The 21165-nt window shown below is 42.6% G+C and overlaps 1 protein-coding gene across 2 annotated transcripts in view; it reads left to right on the forward strand.

Annotated features, from left to right (window-relative positions):
- LOC148008263 (CDP-diacylglycerol--serine O-phosphatidyltransferase 2-like) overlaps positions 1-21165 on the forward strand; it is a 104442-nt gene that overhangs the window by 36567 nt on the left and 46710 nt on the right. Inside the window, exons 2-3 of one of the 2 annotated variants that reach the window (XM_087674352.1) lie at positions 5816-5895; positions 6096-6209. In XM_087674352.1, coding sequence (XP_087530478.1) covers positions 5816-5895; positions 6096-6209 — 194 coding nt within the window. The remainder of the gene's footprint in view (positions 1-5815; positions 5896-6095; positions 6210-21165) is intronic. The other variant, XM_087674353.1, reaches the window with a different exon arrangement.

Below are 21165 nucleotides of genomic sequence, written 5' to 3' on the forward strand. Positions count from 1 at the left end.
CGATTACGTTCAACATAATCAGGAAGTCTTTTCTGACTGTGCAATGGAAGATGTTATGGAAGCCACTGTGGACTCGAAACATGTCTTGCGCTCCTTTTCAGTGTTTTATGAATGTGCTGTGATACTCTTCTTCACTGGTCGGATCCCACTGCTTTTCCGTATTTGCTAGTGGCTGCACAGTCTGCTACAAGAGGAATGTGTTGATGAGATTTTTGTTGGGCCTCGGGGGGTTTTTGAGGTGTTGTTGAAATCTCAGACGCACCGTGCTGCTCTCTTGTCTAAACTGCCACTGTTCGTCGATCGCCGTCTGGTCCATGTTGTGCCATGGCGCCCAATGGCAGATTTTCAGCGCTTGTTGCAACGTGAATGCCCTGTGTGGGTTGAAGTGGAAAATTGTCCAGCTGTTTATTGGCCACTGTTAAAGGATGCTATGGTCGCTGTGGGCTCTGTTTTGGTCCCCCCAAGCCTAAGGGCCATGAATCGCAACCGTCTATGCATGTTATGGGATATTGCTAGGAAAAGGCATGCGTGGTTACGTATCAATTGCTCTGGCATGCATCCTTTACATTTTCGTTTGAAATGGGGCAACTTTGCAAGACATTGCTTTTCGTGTGGAAAATTGGGGCATTTTATGGCTGAATGCCCAGAGAATTATCACACTTCAGATGCTGAGCATGTTGCGTTGCCCATGGAAGACATGGTGTGTGATGCTCCGTTGCAGGATGCCACCCAGCTACCTAAAGTTTTGGATAAAGGGAAACAACATGTCTCGGGTTTGGATTCTCGTGGCAATGACTGGGTGGATGTACGCATGAAAAAAGGCAACAGGCTTGTTGCTGGCATGGTGGATACTTGCCTACTGCCTCATCAGATTCCATGCGTACATATATGCGCAGGAAAGAAATGTTGTCTTGAGAGCCCTTTGCTCTTGCTATGGTTTCTTCTGCTCCCCGTTAACAGCCACCTAGGAGAGTGTATTCGGATGGCCCAAAGGGCCCACTTGCTAAGCTAGCTTTTGATACTAAAGGTAACGTCATTACCCCATGGGATCGTCGTTATCCCTGTCTCAACTCCAAGTCAACGGATATGCCATCTACCTCCAAAGCTGGTCGTCAAAACTCTTTTGCTGTGTTAGCCGTTTTTTTGGATGAGGGAGTCCTGGACATTCTCGCAGAAAAGGTCAAATCGAGGCAAGCTGTGCCTCGTACCTGATTCTCTTTTTGAATACGCATGAAGATCGCCACGTGGAATGTGCGAGGGATTTGTTCTCGCCACAAGCAACATGCCATGTGGACTATATTGCATGAGAATCAGTGGGATGTCTTGTGTGCTGTTGAGCACAAGAGTCACGGGGAAGCAGGAAAAGTTGTGGATTGCCATGGCTTTTGTTTGTTCTATGCAGAGACACATGTCAGACAGTATTTTGGGGTGCTTATGATTGTACATGAAAAATATCAGCCGGTTCTTATTAAGAATGATATGTATGGCTGCTTTGTGGTCATTGAAGTTTTATTTGAAGGAGAGATTCTATGGTTACTTGCCCGCTATGCTCCGAATGATCCTTTATCTCACTGGGAGCTTTGGCATACTTTGCAGACTTCCTTGTCTCTTGGCAGACGGGGTTTTTTGATGGGGGATTTCAATATGTGTGTTGATTCTTCACAGTCCACATCAAAGCATTTGGTAATGGATGCGTCGGAACGTCGTATATGGCAGGAGTTGGCTCTTGCCGTTCTTAAGCAAGATCTCTGGTCTTGGTTGCATCCTTCTTCTACGGGGTTTACTTTCCATTTTGCCCAGTATGCTACAACATGGTCGTGGCTAGACCGCATTTATATCATGCAGAATGATGATTTCCTTCTTGAGATGCTCGAAATGAAAGTGTTGCAACAATATGCCTTGTCAGAGCATTTCCCTCTCCAGCTTGAGCTCCTTGCACAACCCATTGCACCTTTCAAGCAATTTTTGGATAGACTCCCTTTGCGTTTTAACTCGCCTTATTTGAAGCATGCAATCTTTCAGGGCTATATGCAGCAATTGATTGATCGATTCCTATTGGATTTCTCATCTCAGGGCACTGCTTCGTTTGAAAGATTGCTCTCTAATGTGCAGCGGGTTGCTCGGCAGTATGGCATTCATCATGCCTCTCTTTCTTGGCGGCGTCGACATGCAGCGGAGGACCTCTTGGCTTTGGTTCGTTCTTTGTCGGTGGACTCTCCAGATGATGTATTTCTGCAGTCACTGGCAATGAGTCTGGCTGATCTTAGTAAAGAGTTTCAGTTAAAATCTTATCAGCAGGTCAAATTGCAACATCTGACGGAGACTTTACAAGATAGTGCTTGTCAGACTCATAAGTTCTTTCGAGCTCTCCATGCCTCTCCTGCTCGCAAGAATATGACTAGACTCTAGGATGCAAATAGGCAAATGGTCCTTGATCCGCAGACTATTGTGAATATGTGTAGGAATTATTTTCTCCATCTTCTTGGTTTCACTTCTTCTCCTTCAGGCCAAATTGCTCATGCTCGTTCAGTCTTTTATGATCTGGTCCGCAATCAGGTTCCGCAGGACATGCAATCTACTCTGGAGGCAGATATTTGTGAGGCGGAGGTTATGGACGTTCTGCTACACTTGCCCAAGGATAAAAGTCTTGGTTGGGATGGTCTCACCAATGAGTTCTTTGAGTTTTTTGCCACCCAGCTCGCGAAACCATTGACGGCTTTGTTTCAGCAGGTGTGGGAAACGGGGATCATGCCGTCCCCATGGAAAGAAGGTCTTATTAAACTGCTTTCAAAAGTTTCTTCGCCGTCCACGTTGAAACAGTGGCGTCCAATTTCTTTAATGGGCTCTATGTATAAAATCTTTTCCAAAGTAATGGCGAACCGGCTCCATAAGCATCTTCCTGCCATTGTGCATCCTCTCCAATATGGTTTCATTAAGGGCAGAAACATCTTGCACAATGTATTAAATGCGCAATTGGCGATTGATTATGCAAGGCATTCTAATCAGGAGGTCGTACTGGTTCAATTGGACCTGGAAAAGGCTTTTGATTATCTAGACTAGTCTTTCATTGCAGAGCTTATGTCTACTATGGGCTTTGGTGCTCGGATGTCTCGTCTGATCTACACTATCAATGATGCAGCGTCTTCGCGTATCATGCTGAATGGAGGCGTTACCAACCCAATTGTCCTTGCCCGCTTTGTCAGACAGGGGTGCCCTTTGAGTCCCCTCTTCTTTGCCCTTGCGACTCATCCAGTTCTTTCGATGTTATCTCACATGGCAGCTTCTTCCCAGTTGGCTGGATTGTCTCTTTCCTTTGGACAGCACTGCATTAGTCAATCCTTGGCTGATGACAGCTTTATGATTCTACGTGCGGACAAGGATAACCTTCGCAAAGCATTAGATGTTTGGGCTCTCTTTGGTCAGGCTTTCGGTCTTCGCATCAATGCTTTGAAATCAGCCATTCTCAGCTGCACGGAGTCGGATTTGCAGTCATTGGACTGGCAGGGAATGGTTTTTTCCCGTGGCTCCATTGTCAGGCATCTTGGGTACCCTTTGGGTGTTGATGTTCCCCCAAAGCAGCTACTACAGTGGATTTCACAGAAACTGGCAGCTAAATTTATGTATTGGAAGTCTCAGCCATGGCCCTTCCCTGTTCGCCTCAAAGTAGCCCAGACAATTATGTTGCCAATGCTCACATATTTCTTGCCATTGCTGCCCTGGACTACTACTACACTGAATGCTCTCACTCAGTCTATTCGTTTCATGTTATGGAAGAAGGATTCTTTGCATACAGGCATTTCCTGGATTTCTTGGTCGCATGCGTGCACCCCCAGACGCATGGGTGGAGGGGCTATTTTAGATGCCCAAACTCATATGCTGACACTCCGTTGGTCTCTTTTTCGCACCATGTGCTCGGATCCTCATCCATGGGTCGTTATAGCCCGTTATTTTATTGAGGATTACGGGCTTCTGCATGGTAATACTCAAATCCGGAGTTCTTGGTGGCATGTTCTTAATGCCGATTCCCGCTTCTCCAGTTCTTCATCTTTGCTTGTCCATTTGGTGTGTTCCTGGAGACAGGTCCTCCGGAAGGCGCAGTGGCATCCAACGGAGGATCGCTTAGCTACTAATTCTTTTCAATTGGAATTGTTGGCAGTCTCGTGGTTAATTTCGTGGGAAGGTAAACATGAGCTTCGACCCAAATTCAACCGCATGGCACGTTTGGGCTTAACTTCGGTAGCGGATGCCACCCTTGCCAGTCGCAATGTGTTGATATCGTTTCGTACAGCCAGGAGGCTTATCAGGATCCCTCGTGGATACAGGTATTTATGGGAACAGCTTTTGATGGTGCTCCAAAGCAGACAACCCTTTCCTACCCTTGCTATGGATCGTCCCTGGCAGGACTGGGACTTTGCAGGCCGGCTGAATTTAGAAAAGGCTTCAGCTAACCAGATGTATCATCTTCCGATTAAAGATCATCAATGGCTGGTTGCTAAAGCTAATACTCTATGGGGATTGCATAAATCTAGGTCATGGTGGAGGGTAACTGTGATGGAGGGCTGGTTGAACAAGACACCCTTCAAATATAAGGTCTTTCTTTGGAGGGTGATGATTGGTGGTCTTCCGCTTGCTTCAGCCCTTTCCAAGCGTTGAATCTCCAACGGCAACTGTTTCTTTTGCACCACCACTGTGGAATCTTCCCGTCATCGTTTTATTTCTTGCCCCATCTCTCAGAAAATCTGGTCATTCTTGTCGGCCGTTTGGCGAGCGGTGGTTGGTTTTGCGCTACGCCTGTTTGATTGGGTTTTTGCGAGGGCCAAATATCCCACACCGACACAGCCTCATATGAAGATCTTGTTTCACTTTCTTCGATATTGGGGCTGTTGGCATAATTGGACCATTCGGAAAGCTTTTCTTTTTGATTCCGCCTTTAATGTTCAGTGGCATATTGCGCGGCTTAAAGGTCTCTTGTATTGGCAGATAGATCTTCTCTGGCACTCTGACATGCTCCCTCGGGAGGACTTATGTCCCTGGCATATGGCAATTTCCTCTGTGTCTTTGCCATGACTTTTTAACTCTTTGGTTCTCTGTTTCTTGTAGAGAGTCAGTGTGTACACATGATGGGGTAGAGCCATCATGTATCTTGTAATCATGCAATCTTGTACCTTTTTTCGTAATTAATACAATTACCTTTTACGGAAAAAGAGAGAGAGAGAGGTAAACAAGGCAGCTGTAAGATGAGAAATGCTTGGACTTGTAACTATTAATCGCATGCACTGGCCCAAGTTAGTTCATAATGTTTCGCTTGGTCCAGACCTGTTCTTTGGCCAATGTTAACTTACTCCATGCCCTAACTTTTTCACACTGACATAACATCTGTGATTTGACACGCTGTTTACAGCATTGTTTCATGGTGTTTGTAAACAGCATGTCTGTAGTTTCATGCTGACTTTTTCACTATGGCATGGTGCTTTAACCTTCTAGTATGTTAATTCTGGAAAAGGCACATGTTCTTACTTTTCATTTAGGAGCTGGCACCCTCCTCAAAATGAGGCTGCAGATGGTTCTAGATTTCGCTAATGTCTTCTTTAATATGTCACAATGCTACTGTTTTATCAGCCAATGTGATGAGGCAATCTCATAACTACAAGCCAAGGAGTTTTGGTATAAGCCACTTTTCTTGGTGGTGTTCGTATTAGTAGCTAATTAAAACATGTATTTTTTGATAGTTGTATAGCACAATTTAACATAACAACAAAATACGTGTAGTATTTTCATATATTTTTCTTATGCATGAAATGTTAACCTATTGCAGAGCTTCCAGAGAAGTCTTATGGATCTGATTGCCGCTTGTATACACCAGAGAACCCAAAAAGCAGGTTTATAAATCTTTATGTATGGAATCCCACTCGACTTGTTCAATTAAAGTTGATGATCATTAACATTTGCTCGTGCATACAGCTGTTTTTCCCCTCATCAGTAGAAAGTCCCATGCACAACTTGCTAGTTAGAATGTGGGAAATGGATTGTTCTGTAACTTCTAGCTACTATTCACATACATGACACAAAACTTAAAGCAAGTATATACCTTGCAGGAGACAGTGGATGAGTTTGTTCTAGCCCATGCACTTGGTTGGTGGGGGAAAGCTATAATGATTCGGAACAGCACCGTTTTGTGGATATTATCAATTGGATTTGAGATGATGGAGGTACATATTTTGTTTTCTTTGTTAATTATGTCCTTTCCTTAAGCTCTCTCCTTTTGTGTGTGTGTGAAACCAACCTTTCTCCTCAGATAGGGTGGTACTAGCGTGATTTAACACTAATTATAGCAAGTAGTTAATTCACATAAATTGAAATGCATACTCTACCACTTTAATCTTAGACAATGGATATCTTGTTGGCCTCAAAACTAGCACCCCTTGCGGTATTTCTTTAGCTTTTTTTGCAAATGGATGGAGTACAAGTGAAATTCTTGGATCTTCTCCGCTAATCCAATTGCCTCTTGCTGTCAAAATTGACCAATAAGCCTTGAACCCAATTTGCCCCTTTGTTTGCTCGGGGAATTGGCCTTCACCTATTCCTTGTGAGACAAAATAGCCCAAAATTGACATTGTTTGGGTGGCCTCTTGAATCTCTTTGGAATTCTTTAATTTCAGCTGTTGGAATTCAAGTCAATTCACATAAATTGAAATGCATACTCTATCACTTTAATCTCAGACAATGGATAGCTTGTTGGCCTCAAAACTAGCATCCCTTGCGGTATTTCTTTAGCTTTTTTTGCAAATGGATGGAGTACAAGTGAAATTCTTGGATCCTCTTTGCTAATCCAATTGTCTCTTGTTGTCAAAATTGACCAATAAGCCTTGAATCCAATTTGCCTTCATTTGCTTGGGGAATTGGCGTTCACCTACTCCTTGTGAGATAAAATAGCCCAAAATTGACATTGTTTGGGTGGCCTCTTGAATCTCTTTGAAATTCTTTAATTTCAGCTGTTGGAATTCAAGTCCTTGGCCTTAATTTTGACCACGCATCTCGAGGGGGACTTTCAAATCCTAATTCAGTTGTAAATTAGGGTTTATAGTAGAGATTTTCCAATATCTCTAGCTTTGATAACTCAAAAAGCTAGAAAATTTTGAGAGGAGTTGAGAAATGGTTGCAGGATGAGAAAGAATATTAAAGAGAGAAAATTTAGATCCATCGTGAGAAAATGGAAGAAATTAGTTTTTGCCATGTCTAGACAGCCATGAAAGTTGTTAAACCCTAATATCTGCTGTAAATTAGGGTTTATAGTAGAGATTTTCTCAAATCTCCACTTGCAATGACTTTATTGCTGTAAAACTTTGAGCAAAGTTAAGAAATGGTTGGAGAAATAGAGAGAATGCTATAGAGAGAGAGAAAATTTAGAGATTTATTGTGAGAATTTGGTGAAAGTGAGTTGTTGATCCAATTTTCTAGTTCCAAATAGATTCACCAATAGCAAAGGGAGTATCAAAGGTTGTAATGTTCAAGAAAAAGTGCATCAACTGCGATTAATAGCTTCCCTTGGTCCAAAATAAGCAACTGCCTTGATCAAAATGGTCTCCAATGGTTGAGAAATGACCCCAAAGTAGGTGACAACCTTCCAACTACTCTTCCCAACAGCTTTAAAGAGCAAAAATGAGTTTTCCTTTTTTCTTCAGCCCCAATTCAGCTCTTCCACATCACATGAGCTTCTTGGGTCTTTAGACACTCCCAGGATTTGAGAGGGAGTGTTAGCTTGGCTATGTCAGTCTGTCATCTCTTGGTTGAGCTCCTTTTAGAGATTAACAGAGATAGAGGAGCTTTGGCAGTTTTAGGTACATTTCCTTCAGTTGTTGGCTTCCTCTGTGCATTTCTAGGTCAATTTTTGTTTTTCCTAGTTTATCTCTACTTGCTTGATATTGTCCTTGTCATCTGAGATTTTAATGTGGTCTCTTGGTATTTTTTTTGGCATTTTTTCAGTGCAACGAACATTAAATGCATGTTGGCCACCATTTTCGCCCTTATAAGAGTGTAGGTTGCCCGGTTTTTGATGATGTTGGCTATCTATAGCCAGTCTCTCCACTTGGTAGACACACACTCTTTTCCGTCTTGAGTTCTTCATTTGCAGGTGCATACTCCAATACTCAGACACTTCGCGTTTGGTGCTGCCATTGTTATCAGTCTAATTTGGTGCCCTCATTGACACTATGGGTTGCGTACAGGGTCTGATCAATCCATTCCCTTTGTATTAGCATTATTTTTTAGTCAATGCAGTACTCTTCCTTCATTGTTTGCTCTCTCTCTCTCTCTCTCGCTATTTCTCTTCCGATGCGTATTTTGACAGCCATCCCCTTGCAATTTTGCAATTATTCTTGAGTGCAATCCAATTTGTCAAAGCATTGTTGCCACTACTGGAATACATGCTAGTATCATAGTCAAACAACATGTGCACTTATTGCTAAACCATGCTTATGCCCTATGCATGTTTTAATTTTTTGTTTACTAATTATGATTCACACACATGAATCATAACCATTCTCAAAACCGTAAGGGATGCATACACATGTGAAAACCCAATACTGTTTTGACCACCAAAGCACTGTAATACATAAGCTGAGCATAAACAACACCTCATAGCAATCATGTACTACATGATACTCATGTAAGGTATACATCAATTGCAACCATATGTAACTTATGCATTGACAGCCCCAAAAATGGCTAGTGTCCACATTTTAGCTACTTTTTTCCCTCTTCCTCCATCACTCCGATACTCTTTCCTGTTCACTCCACGATTGTCTACACCCCTAGTGGAGGATATTGGAGTTCGTGGTTACCCTTTCTCTTCTCCTTTAGGTACCTTGTTTTCTCATTATTAGGCCTACATTTGGAGGTCTTCTACAACTAGCTACTTTCTTCCCTTGTAGGCGACGTTTGTATCATTGCATTTGCTGCATTGATCTCCCTCAGTTGGCATCAACTTCTACTAGCTTGATGACTTGCTCAAATCTGCAGTTTGCATCTGGAGGCCTTTCCTTTACTTCCGTTAGCTCCTAGCACCTTGCGGCAACATTCTTCCACCTTTTGACAATTCCTGGCATCAGTCGTCAGCATTTGGGTTGTTCGTGATTTGTGTTTTGTAGCCCATCACTCCATACATTTCCATTTGCAGCTCTCAAGTTGCAAGTGTTATCATTCATTTGACATTTTGTTACCTGGTCGGTGTTGAACTGCGCTTTACTTCCTCAACAATTGATGATCATCTTCTTCATCTTTGACGGCATCAAAGATTGTGGTTCTCTCGCTAGATAGTTGTTCTTTACTTTCGATTGATTACTTCGATAGCTCACTACTCGGAGAACTACATTTTACTCCCTTCACTGTGTGTAGATTCTTTGTAGGTGTTGCCACCTGATTCAAACAAGATAGTTCAATCATCTTTTGAGCTTTGGCTCAGTTGTATCAACTTTTCTTCTCATAGCATGATTTAGTGCATCATCACCATGTTCTTTTTGTGTTTGTGAGTTTTTCTTTTCTTTCAATGTTTGCCGTACACACTTTGTGTTTCTCCTTGCAAACCTTATTCTCTCTTTGCACCATCATATATTTTGACACCCAATGGCAGAAATATTGTCACCATATAGTAGCTTGGATGCAAACCAAGTATATTTGAGATCCACTATGTAATTGAGCTATCCATTACTAGGGGATTGGAAATGCAACCTTCCCATTGAGCATCAAGCAATACTTTGGACCTTCTATACTTTGCTGAGCCTTAATGAGTCCAATTCAAAATGGATTCTAATTGAAACACATTAAGGTAAAGTGCATCACTAAGGATAATCTGCCAAGTCACCCTCATTTGGTGAAGCAATTTTGAAGCTTGATCAAGAAGCACATGAAAGATTTACCTCTAGCTTTGCTTGCCTTCACTAGATTCTAAGCCTTTGTCTCTCTTGTTGCGATGCTTTTGTCAGAAGTGGAGCAGCGGTGGAAGCATAAACATGTGCTGAAATAAATTGTTGAAACACAAGACAAAAAGCGAAAAGAAAAGAACACGATACAGATGTGAACTCAGATGTATGCACGGGAAATGGAATCTATATATCTGAACACGAGACAATCGTATACAACAGTGAGTCATTGGCTGCGTGGGCACTGGCACTAGCTCCTCTCTCCACAGAGTCTGCAGATGGTGAAGATGATGTGTTTGACTCAGGAGGAGCCACTGAGATAAATAGGCTGAAAAAGTGGGGAGCAATAATGTTGGTCGGACAGCATTAATGCTGGCCGATTGGTGCATAAAAATGCTCCACTGGCATAAAATGCCACACTAGAAAATACCTAAAATACCTAATAAAAATGCCCAGCCCAGATCAAGCCCGGATCAAGCTCAGTCTCACACATGAGCTGACAAATACTCTGCTTAACACCCTCTCTCAGATCATGAGTGATCTGATACAATACAATAGTACAATGAAAAGGGATCAGAAACTATACAACATAGAACCACCAAGTAGAACCATGGATACCCAAGTAGTGGGTGATCAAGCCACCACCAAGGTGCCTCGGAGAGAACCTGATGTCGATGTCGATCGTACCAAACACCGGAAAATAGAGAAGATCATAGCATGTCTCTGTGTCCATCACCAATGTCTCGCAGTAGTATACAAGACCATCCTGTCAAAAATGCCTCTGAACATAGGTGACCATGGAGTCCCTGCCTTTGGCTAGACCGCCAAAGTGTCCCCTCATGTGAGCTCCAAACGAAAGCCTCCCGCTCTCTGTCAGATAACCAGCTCAGCATGAACCTGGATGTCAATCCCAGCTCCAGGATTTGATTCCGCCAGACTGAAGTCGATGCGTCAGGGATGTCCCTCTCTGGAACTTGTGCACCTGTATAAAAATATAGATGAGGCGCGGCTGCCCCATCTGAACACCCGCTCACACTCGCTCTCTGGTAGAAAAGAGTCGTGAGGGATGACCTCATCACCACCACTCGAAAGCAGCCGAGGAAGGAGTCACCAAGCCCTTCCCGCGATCCAAATAAGAGAATCCCTTCCGCGCCGTGGACTTCACCTTGGTTAGAGGATCGGAGTCGGAGTTTGATGAAGGAGAGGACTCATCGGTAGAGCCAGTATCCCGCTTCGTCTTCTGCTTCTTTTTCCTGGAAGCCGCTAACTTCTTGCAGTCCTTCCGCAAATGTCCCTTCTTGCCACAGTGGTAACACTGGGCCTTCGACTTCTTCTTCCCGTCACCCCTCTCTGAAGCTACATAAGCCTCACCTCCATAATGTGCCAGAAGCCGCCCCTGTAATCTCAAGGATGCCTCATGCTCAAGAAGCATCGAGGTCGTATGTGTAAAACTGACAGGAGTCGATGATGTCTGCGCCCGCAAAGCATTGGCCACTCCATCAAACTCCGGGGGGAGCTTGTAGAGGACCGCCCCGACAAGATGCACCTCGGGAAGAGCAGATTGCATGTGCCAAAGCTGGTCTTGTACCTGCGTAACACGAAGAAGAAAAGACTGAATAGTATCTTTCGGCTCAAACTTCATCTGCTGGAGCTGGCCATAAAGTGTGACGGCCCGCATGGTGGAAGGTGCCTCGTACATCTGCTGCAACTTCTGCCATACTTCAGGAGATGTCCTATAGGAGGTAACCGCTGGTAAGACCGCTTTAGAAATACACCGAAGCAACGTCGAGTAAGCACGGGCATCGTCCGAGTCCCATGTGATTACCGCTTCCTCATGGTTGTCCTCATCAAAGTCTTCAGGAAGAGGAAAAGAACAGAGAGGTCGAGCAATAGCTCCACAGACGATGTACCATAGCCGCTTTTGCACAAACCAAGCTTTCATGACAGCACTCCATGTGAGATAATCAGGTCCATGTAACTTATCATCAGTGGAAGTGCACGGAGGAGCCATATGGAGAGGATAAGAAGAGAAGTAGAGAAGAGATGGAATTGAGAGAGGAAACACAGCCAAAACACAAGCACAGACTGCAGAAAATGAGAGTTTACATGCAATATAACCCAAAATCTGATCAATAGAAGACAAAATCTGTTGTAGAAAGTCAAAAAATCAGTCAAAAACTGCCAAAAACAGAGAAAACGGCCTGAAGTAACAGTCACCCAGCCACGAGAGACGCTGAATTAGCAAAACGCAGGCTGTAAACTGGAGAAAAGCAGGTAGAAAACTGTCGCCAGTAGCTGCTGATGAAAAACGCAGGCAGCAGAGGGTGCGTAGGCAGCAGGCGATGGCAAAACTGCAAAAAACGCAGGCTGAAAACAGCCCCAAAACAGGTCGCCTGGCTGCGACAGCAGTCGTCTGATCAACAGGGGTACAAAACAGTCCTGAAATCAGCAAGAAAACACAGCAGAAACACAAATCCTGAAAACTGATACCATGTCAGAAGTGGAGCAGCGGTGGAAGCATAAACATGTGCTGAAATAAACTGCTGAAACACAAGACAAAAAGCGAAAAGAAAAGAACACGATACAGATGAGAACTTAGATGTATGCACGGGAAATGGAATCCATATATCTGAATACGAGACAATCGCATATAACAGTGAGTCACTGGCTGCGTGGGCACTGGCACTGGCTCCCACTTGATGATGTTTGGAAAATTCTCAATGAGTGTCAAATCTTCCATAGATGGCCATTCTCTCTGTTTCTGTTCTTTAGTTTGTTCCCAAACAGTTTGCCACCAAGATGCAAGTTTTTGCTGCTTCAACAGGAAGAGAAAACAATCCACCACATAGAGCATGCATCATGATGCTGATATGTTTCCACCATTGTGGGGTGAAATTCTTATGGAAAGTGGCTTTTATTATGAGAAATTCCAACTCTTCAGTGGAAGAAGGAACTTTGCAAACATCCATTGAATTCTCCTCTTCTTGGCAATGCCATTTCCAAAGTGGGGAGCAATAATGCTGGTCGGACAGCATTAATGCTGGCCGACTGGTGCATAAAAATGCTCCACTGGCATAAAATGCCACACTAGAAAATACCTAAAATACCTAATAAAAATGCCCAGCCCAGATCAAGCTCAGACTCACACATGAGCTGACAAATACTCTGCTAACAGCTTTATACTTTCAGATTGCTACAATTTCAACTTAACTAATATGTAACATTGTATCTAATTGACTAGCCTCTCATATATACCTAACATGCTAGGAGCACCAAATGCATTAGGAAACATTTTTGCTTACATATTTTGGACTATTGCAATGTGATTGTGCATGGGAATTTGTATTCTACCAGCCATACTAAGATACATTTTTCCATACATTATGTGCATTGATAGCTGCATTTTCTCTCATGATTAGTACTATATAGAGTATTTGCATGACTAAGACTAACATGATAATACCAGAGTCCCAAACACAGTGGGTTGTATATATGTATTGCTAAACTTGCAACTTTGTGTCCTTATATCATGCCAACATTGCTATACATGGGATGAACACTTGAAATTCGCGGAATTGAGAGGGATTTCAGATGCCAGGCCATCCATTGTGAATGGGGTAACATTTGGTTAGTTGGTGGTTCCATTTATACAAGTCTTGGGAGAAAATGAAGGGGATTGCTTGCTAATTGTTTGTACAGTAAGAGGTTTTTGAATCAGTAAAGGAGATGGTGGAATCTCAACTTGTATTTAATCCATAAGTAATTAAAGCTAAAGAAATACTAGAAGGGGCACCAATTTTGGGGCCAATTGGGTGTTTATTATCCAAGATTGATAAGCTAACGTGTCCATTTGAGTTTATGCTCATTTATTAATTGTTGTAATTAAGTGCTTGATTAGGTTTTACCATTCTCTCCAAGACCACATTGGGCTAATAAATCACAAGTGGGGCAAGGAGAGGCTAGTGGGCCTAGTGGTACTCGTCAAATTGGAGATGCGAGTGGCCCATAAAAAAGAAATGCATGCATATTCGTATTGGGTCCAAGTGCAAAAAGGACCTCGTTGCCATCTTCTAGTGGTGGTGGGCAAAAGGGTTCCTTGCATGGTGCAAGTGTCCATGCAAGACTTTTGAGGCAAGCAATTGTGGAGGCAACTAGTGAACTCACACACTTATTTATTTGGTGTGCTATCCCTTTCAATGTGGCTACTACACATCAATGGAAGAAGACAATCAAGGGAGTGAGCCGCATAGGGTGTGAGTGGGAAGGCCCATCCGTGGATGCATTACGCATACGGGAGCTTCGAAAGGAGAAAGCATCCATAGAGGCTCAATTGGAGCCCTTGAAGAAGACATGGACGAAATATGGATGCATAATATTATGCAATGGATAGTTAGATATGCGTTGAAGGAATGCTTACAATGTTTTGGTGTCTTCATGTGAAGGCACCATGTTCATTAAGGCCATCGATGCCTTTTCCTTACGTCTTAGTATCACAGGAGCTTTCATTTGGGAGCACATGCTGTAAAGAAATACCCTAACAAAGATACACAAACAAAAACCATACGACAAAGCACAGACTGATAAAATAACACAGTTAGGGTTAGGGTAACTCAGAGACAATGAACACAGAAAATAAATGAAGTGATATGACTGCTGAATATACAATGCTCATGTAGCAAACACACAATGTAGTAAATGAATACTGAACCTCGAACTCCTATATCTCAAGGATTAGGGTAGGGGTAATGAGTTGGAGAGTATGTTGTACTCCGAATGGATCTTGAATCACAGCAAGACAGCCTCCGGATGTTGAGCAATAGTAAACGCAGCGTGTGTATTACTGGATTTGAAATAGACGGCAGTCTAGAGAGAGTGTGTAGTAGACGCAGGCTGCAGAGAGAGAAAAATAGCATAATTGCATTTCATTGCATTCAAATATGCTTTTATAAACTGAATCTCCAAACCAGCCGTGTAGTTTAGGTTTGGCCTAGTGATCATCAAATAGATAAGGTCGCCCATAATCTTCTGATACATAGTGATATCCTCAATCAAGTCAACCTCATGCACACTAAGCTTAGCATTAATATCCAAAGGTATTGAAATAGGTATGGAATCAACCATATTATATTTCTTCAACATGTCCAATGCATATTGTCTCTGTGAACAGCCATATACTCTCTAGAGTTTGGATTATCTCTATGTAGAGAAAATCGCATAACTCTCTGAAATTCTTCATCTCAAATTTAGTGTTTACCACCAGTCAGAGTTGAAAGAGAGTGCTGAATGTGGAATGATAGAAGGCTAGAAACAAAACACAGTAGGTTGGAGGTTGAACGTGGCAAAACACAGCAGTGTACAACTTGAATGTGCTGGCAGCTGATCACTGGAGGCTAGGAAGAGTAAGACGATGGCTGAGGGAGTGAGTGTTGATGTACATGGTCTGGTTCGGCTGAAAATGCAAGCTGCAAATGTGTTGCAAGTAGGGCAGCATCTGATGTTATTAATCTAGCTGAAACATAGGTTGCAAATGAGGTGCTTGATGCAAATGGAGATGTGGCAGCAGCCGTGAAGGTTGGATAGCCGTTGGAGAGAAGGTTAATGGCTAAAATTTGCAGTGGAGAGTAATGACCTGAGAAAACGGGATAGGTTGAATGGTGGGCAGCTTGTCTATTTATAGATGAGTAGATCTTGTTAAATTAGAGTTTTGCTTACAAGACAGAGAGACTCTCTAGGATTACATTTGTAAAAATAAAAGTGTGGAAAAATTTGAGTTTTGGGGATGTTTAAAAGAGCTAATTATGAGAAAATGAATGAACTATGGGAAGGAGAGAAACGAGACAGTGATAGTGAGTGAGTTGAAGCAAGAGACTGGAGTATACTCTTTGAATTGAACTAAAAAGAGTGCGGGTACAAGCTAAGTTACGACAAGGGTTGACCTAACCATCCCTCTGCCAATGACTAGAGTTAAGCTAACTAACTCTAGTCCCTAGTATCACTGCTTTTAAATGTAAAGACACTAGGTACACATTTATGTATCCCAAAACGGTGTTTCGGCAGGTCCGAAACAGATCGGCCGTTTTGGACCGGGACGGAAACGGGAGCACGCCGTTTTGGGATCCTGCGGCCCAGCCCCGTTTCACGTGGTTATCCAACGCCGAAACTCATTGTCCTTCCCGACTTCGTGTCACTCGCATAGCTCTCTCCTCAGCCCTCCTCCTCCTCAGACTTGCAGCAGTGAGCTCCCGCCTCCTCTTCATCTTCCTCTTCCTCTTCCCCTTCTTCTTTCTCTTCCTCTAAGCTCTTCTTCTTCTCCTTCTCCTTCAGACTTCTCCTTCTTCTTCTTCTTCTTTCTTCTTCTTTCTTCTTCTTCTTCTCTTTCTTTTTCATTCTTCTCCTTCTCCTTCTTCTTTCTTCTTCTCCTTCTTCTTCTCCTCCTCCTTCTCCTTTAATCCATTACCTAGGTCCCGACTCCTAAAGGCTAATCATATCATGGCGCTGGACCCATATTAAAGGCACGTTACTCGAATCAAGGGATACGAGGGCTTCGGCGGATCAAAGAAGTGGCAGTGCAACTATTGTGGATTGGAGAAATCGGGGAGTGTAATGCGTGTGAAAGAGCACTTGGCTTATGTTTCCAACAAAGATATCGGGCCTTGCACAAATGTGTCGGCAGAAGTAACAGTAAGTCTCCATCTTTGGTGCCGAAAGCGTATGGGTATTGAGCTAGAAGAGGATGAATCAACACCACATGGGGCTAATGAAGCACAAGTGGGGCAAAGAGAGACTAGTGGGCCTAGTGGCGCTAGCCAAATTGGAGGTGCCATTGGCCCATTAAAAAAAGTGGATCCATATCCATATCGGGTCCAAGTGCAAAAAGGACCCTGTTGCCATCTTTTAGTGGTGATGGATAAAAGGGCTCCTTGCATGGTGCAAGTGTCTATGCAGGACTTCAAAGGCAATTGTAGAGGCAACTAGGGAACTCACATGCTTATTTATTCGGTGTGTTATCCCTTTCAATGTGGCCACTACACATCAATGGAAGAAGACAATCAGGACAGTAAGCTGCATAGGGTGTAAGTGGGAAGGCCCGTTCGCAGATGCATTACGTACATGGGAGCTTTGAAAGGAGAAAGCTTCCATAGAGACTAAATTGGAGCCCTTGAAGGAGACATGGGTGAAATATGGATGCACAATATTATGCCATGGATAATTAGATATGCGTTGAAGGAATGTTTACAATGTTTTGGTGTCTTCATGTAAAGGTACCATGTTCATTAAGGTCATCGATGCTTCTGCCTCAGGTCTTACCATCACAGGAGCTTTCATTTGGGAGCACATGCGACAGGTCATCATGGACATAGGAGTCCAAAATGTGGTGCAGGTAGTGACAGATAATGGAAGCAATTGTGTATCTATGGGACGTATGCTTGAGGAGGAGTTTCCTAGCATAGTATAGACTTCATGTGCATCCCATTGCCTTGACTTGCTTATTGAAGAGTTGGGCAAATATCTTGGGTGGATGACATTTTGAAGACGGTAAGAAGCATGGTAAGATTTGTGAGGAAGAGGTCATCCGTCATTGTTGGGAATAAAGGGCCATCGTGCCTTTTATATGTGCACGGGTGTGAATACACCCTTAGTACATTGTCCTTTCATACATATATTTATCTAAAAACCTAAAGTGGTGCACTCGTCATTGTACCGAAAAACGTGTTTACTCTCTACCATGCTCTCTTGCACTCTCTCTGTCTCTCTCATTGCGCATAACGATTGTTTGCCTCGATCTTCGTGCCTAATCGATTCTTATAAACTGGTATCAGAGCGTAAGGTGCTGTAGACAATCGTCAGGCGTGCTGACAACTAGAGTTCGTGTCGAGTAGGGAGTCGGCTGGAGTTCGCGACCAAACTGGAGTTGGGTTCTACAAATTGGGTCTGCAGTTTTTGCAACGACCAACAGACAATAGGCTTGAGACAATCGACTGGTGCACCAGCTGACGGGCGACCAACGGACAGGCGATCAGCAGCAGCTGACGGCGACTGCAACAATTGACGAAGGGCTTCAATAGGCGCTGACAATGCAATTGAATGGCGCGCCTTGAACGGGGCGACATTTAGTCGACGACCCATTCCACGGGTCAACAAAACTCCCCGTCATGTTCTTGTTTTTTCTTTTTTTTAAAAGAAAAAATCAGATTCTACCTCTTTCTTGACGGGGTTTCAAACGCCAGGCACAAAAGGCCATACTTGTGCAATTTTGGCCTAGAAATTTGGGGCTTCTTCAGATTGAGTACTATTCATGCAAAATCGAGGCATCCGCGTCAGAAATTGCAGACATTGTGCGCATTTGAACTGGAGATTTCACTAAAGTTATTGAAATTTTGCTCATTTGAGTGAAATTTCTCAACATTGGACCCATAAAATTTGGGGCTTTTCCCAGATTTGGAGAATGTGATGCAGGACAAGCAAATTTGTCTTAGAAATTGCAGGAATTTGTGAAATCTTGCCTCTGACATTTGGGGCTTTTAATGTACATGCACAAATTGGGCTGAAATTTACCCAATTTCTTGACATTGAGGCACATTGGATCCCGTGCAATTCGGGGCTTTTGCAGTTTGGGAAAAATTTGTGTAGCATTTGGTCATTTTATGTACATGCAGGTTGAATTCTGCGCAATTTGGACATCAACACTTGGTAAAATTTGGGGGTTTTTGCCTAAATTTGTAGCTCTCATTGCTCTTCGTTTCTAGCTACAAAATGCCTAAATCAGATACCGTATACAAAAGTTATTGCCAAAATAGGATAGTACTATCAAGCTACAATAACTGTCCCCACGACTTCTATAAGATGCTCTATGTCCACAAAAAATGGATAAAATGGCTGCTTCTCAACTCAATAAGTACTTCAACAAGGCTTAGCTAAGCTTTGGGAAGCTTCTCAACAAGCATGGAGCAAGTTGGAAAAAGGAAAGGCTCAAGGCATACCTCAAGACAAAGAAACATTGACTGCTATGAAACCTTGAGTTGGAGATTTGAATCCAACCTAAAGTAAAGGATGAAGAAGCTCCTTGAATGGTTGGTTCTAATACCAATTAAAGAGAGTGAGCCCGGAGTGGAATCACACGAGTGGAAGCAAGATCTATAATGAAAGGAGCAAGAGAAAGAGAGAGAAACACAAGATATGGGATGTTCAATAGTCTTAATGCATGATTAGCCTTCCCTTTATTTAAATGTCATTGAAAGAATAAATAATGAAGTATAGTGATGGGCACCAATCTTGCTGAGCTTTGTCCAAGGAAGTAGGCTTATCATCATCCAATAGTGAGCTCATAAACACATGATCATCATAATCATCTAGTTTCGTAAAATCAGCCAAATGTGTCCCCCTTGCATCATATGCTGCATGTTTAACAACCCTTCGAGTGCACTGAGGTAAGGGAACATCCATTTTACTCTCTTGGAGAGTATATAACAACCATCTTGGGACTATTTAGGCTGCATTTATAGTAGCCCTTTTCTATTGTATTGCATCTTCCACTACATGTGGCAAACTATCATCAAAACCTTGCTGTTTGGGAGCATATGGTGCAGCAACAACTTTTTGTATTATGTTTGTCCGACTATTTATAGCAGGCATAGACTCCAAAGAAAGTGGCAAAAGTCCGTGAAAGACATCATCAAGGTCATGGGTGACTGAAATTTGAAATAGATCATGTAAAAATGCAACATTTTCAACAAGTATGATATCCTTATTGACAAAGACTTTCTTTAGAGGTGGGTTATACAAGCGATAGCCCTTGGTCTTTAACTTGTAGCCAATAAATATGTATTTTACAGCGTTGTCATTAAGCTTTCCACGAAACTCTTTCGGAAGATGTGCATAGGCTATGCATCCAAATATCCAAAAGTCGTTAACTTTGGGTCTTGCCATGCCAAGCTTTAAATGGTGTGATTGTCTTGGGTTTCTTAATGGGTATACGATTCAACACATGATTTGCACACTAAAGGCCTTCTAGCCAAAATTTATGAGGCAGTCCCTTGCTTTTCAGCATACAACAAGTCATCTCCATAAGAGTCCAATTCTTCCTCTTAGCCTCACCATTTTGGTGAGATGTCATTCTAACAGTGGTTTGATTTGTAATGCCATGATTAAACAAATGTCTGAAAAGCACGAGATATGTACTCTTCCCCTCTATTTGTGCGAAGTGTTTGCATGTGCAAGCTAGTTTTAGCCTCAAGCTTTGCAACAAGATGTTCGAAATGTATGAATACATCAGATTTTGCCTTCAGCCCATACATCCATGTATACTGAGAGTAGTTATCAAAAGTGTGACAAAGAAAAGATGACCCCCAAGTGCATTTGTCCTCATGGGACCACAAACATCATAGTGAATAAGCTGTATTTTTTAGATAGCACACATTGCACTATTCTTTTTGAAAGCAAACCTATGCATTTTTTCCAAAATACAACCTTTGCAAGCATGAGGAGCTGGAGTCTCCAATGGAGGCAATGCATTTGCTATCTGAAACCATTGAAGGGTTATCAAGCTCCCAAAACTCATATGTTTACAATAGGCATGCTATAGCTCCGCATTTTGCATTGTGGGCACAAGAGTAGTAATTGCTAAAGCATCATGAGATTGTCTATCATAGGTATCTAACAAAAAGAGATCCTTATACAGGGTGCTGGACAGCATGAGTGCATAATCCATCTCTCTATTTTTGACAATGCATTTGTCATTCTCAAAGATGGCATGAAAGCCATGCTTTTTAAAAGCAGAGATTGACAACAAGTTCTTTGTAATGCCAGATACAAACAAGACATGTAGAAGCATGAAATTAGAACCATGTGCATTAGTAGAAGTGATTGTACCAAGGCTACATACGTCATAATTATTGCTGTTCACACATGTAATATGCTTTCCAGTAGGGGTGGAATGCAAATAGATAAATAGACATTTCTTGGAAATGGTGCTTTTGATGCACCAGTGTCAAAATACCATATGTGCTATGTACCAAGTGTGAGAAAACGAATCAACTATGGAGGAGAGAGAAACAAGACAGTGATAGTGAGTGAGTTGAAAGGAAGAGGGTAGAGTATGCTTGTTGAACTCAATTGAAAAGAGTGAGGGTATAACCTAAGTTAGGTCAAGGGTTGACCTAACAAGCCCTCCACTAACTAGATTTAAGATAACTAACTATAGTCCCTAGTGTCACTACTTTCAAATGTAAAGACACTAGGTACACACACT

Source organism: Lygodium microphyllum, unplaced genomic scaffold (assembly GCF_053477565.2).
Source record: "Lygodium microphyllum isolate KBCC unplaced genomic scaffold, Lygodium_microphyllum_v1.1.10 scaffold_220, whole genome shotgun sequence".
Taxonomy (NCBI): domain Eukaryota; kingdom Viridiplantae; phylum Streptophyta; class Polypodiopsida; order Schizaeales; family Lygodiaceae; genus Lygodium; species Lygodium microphyllum.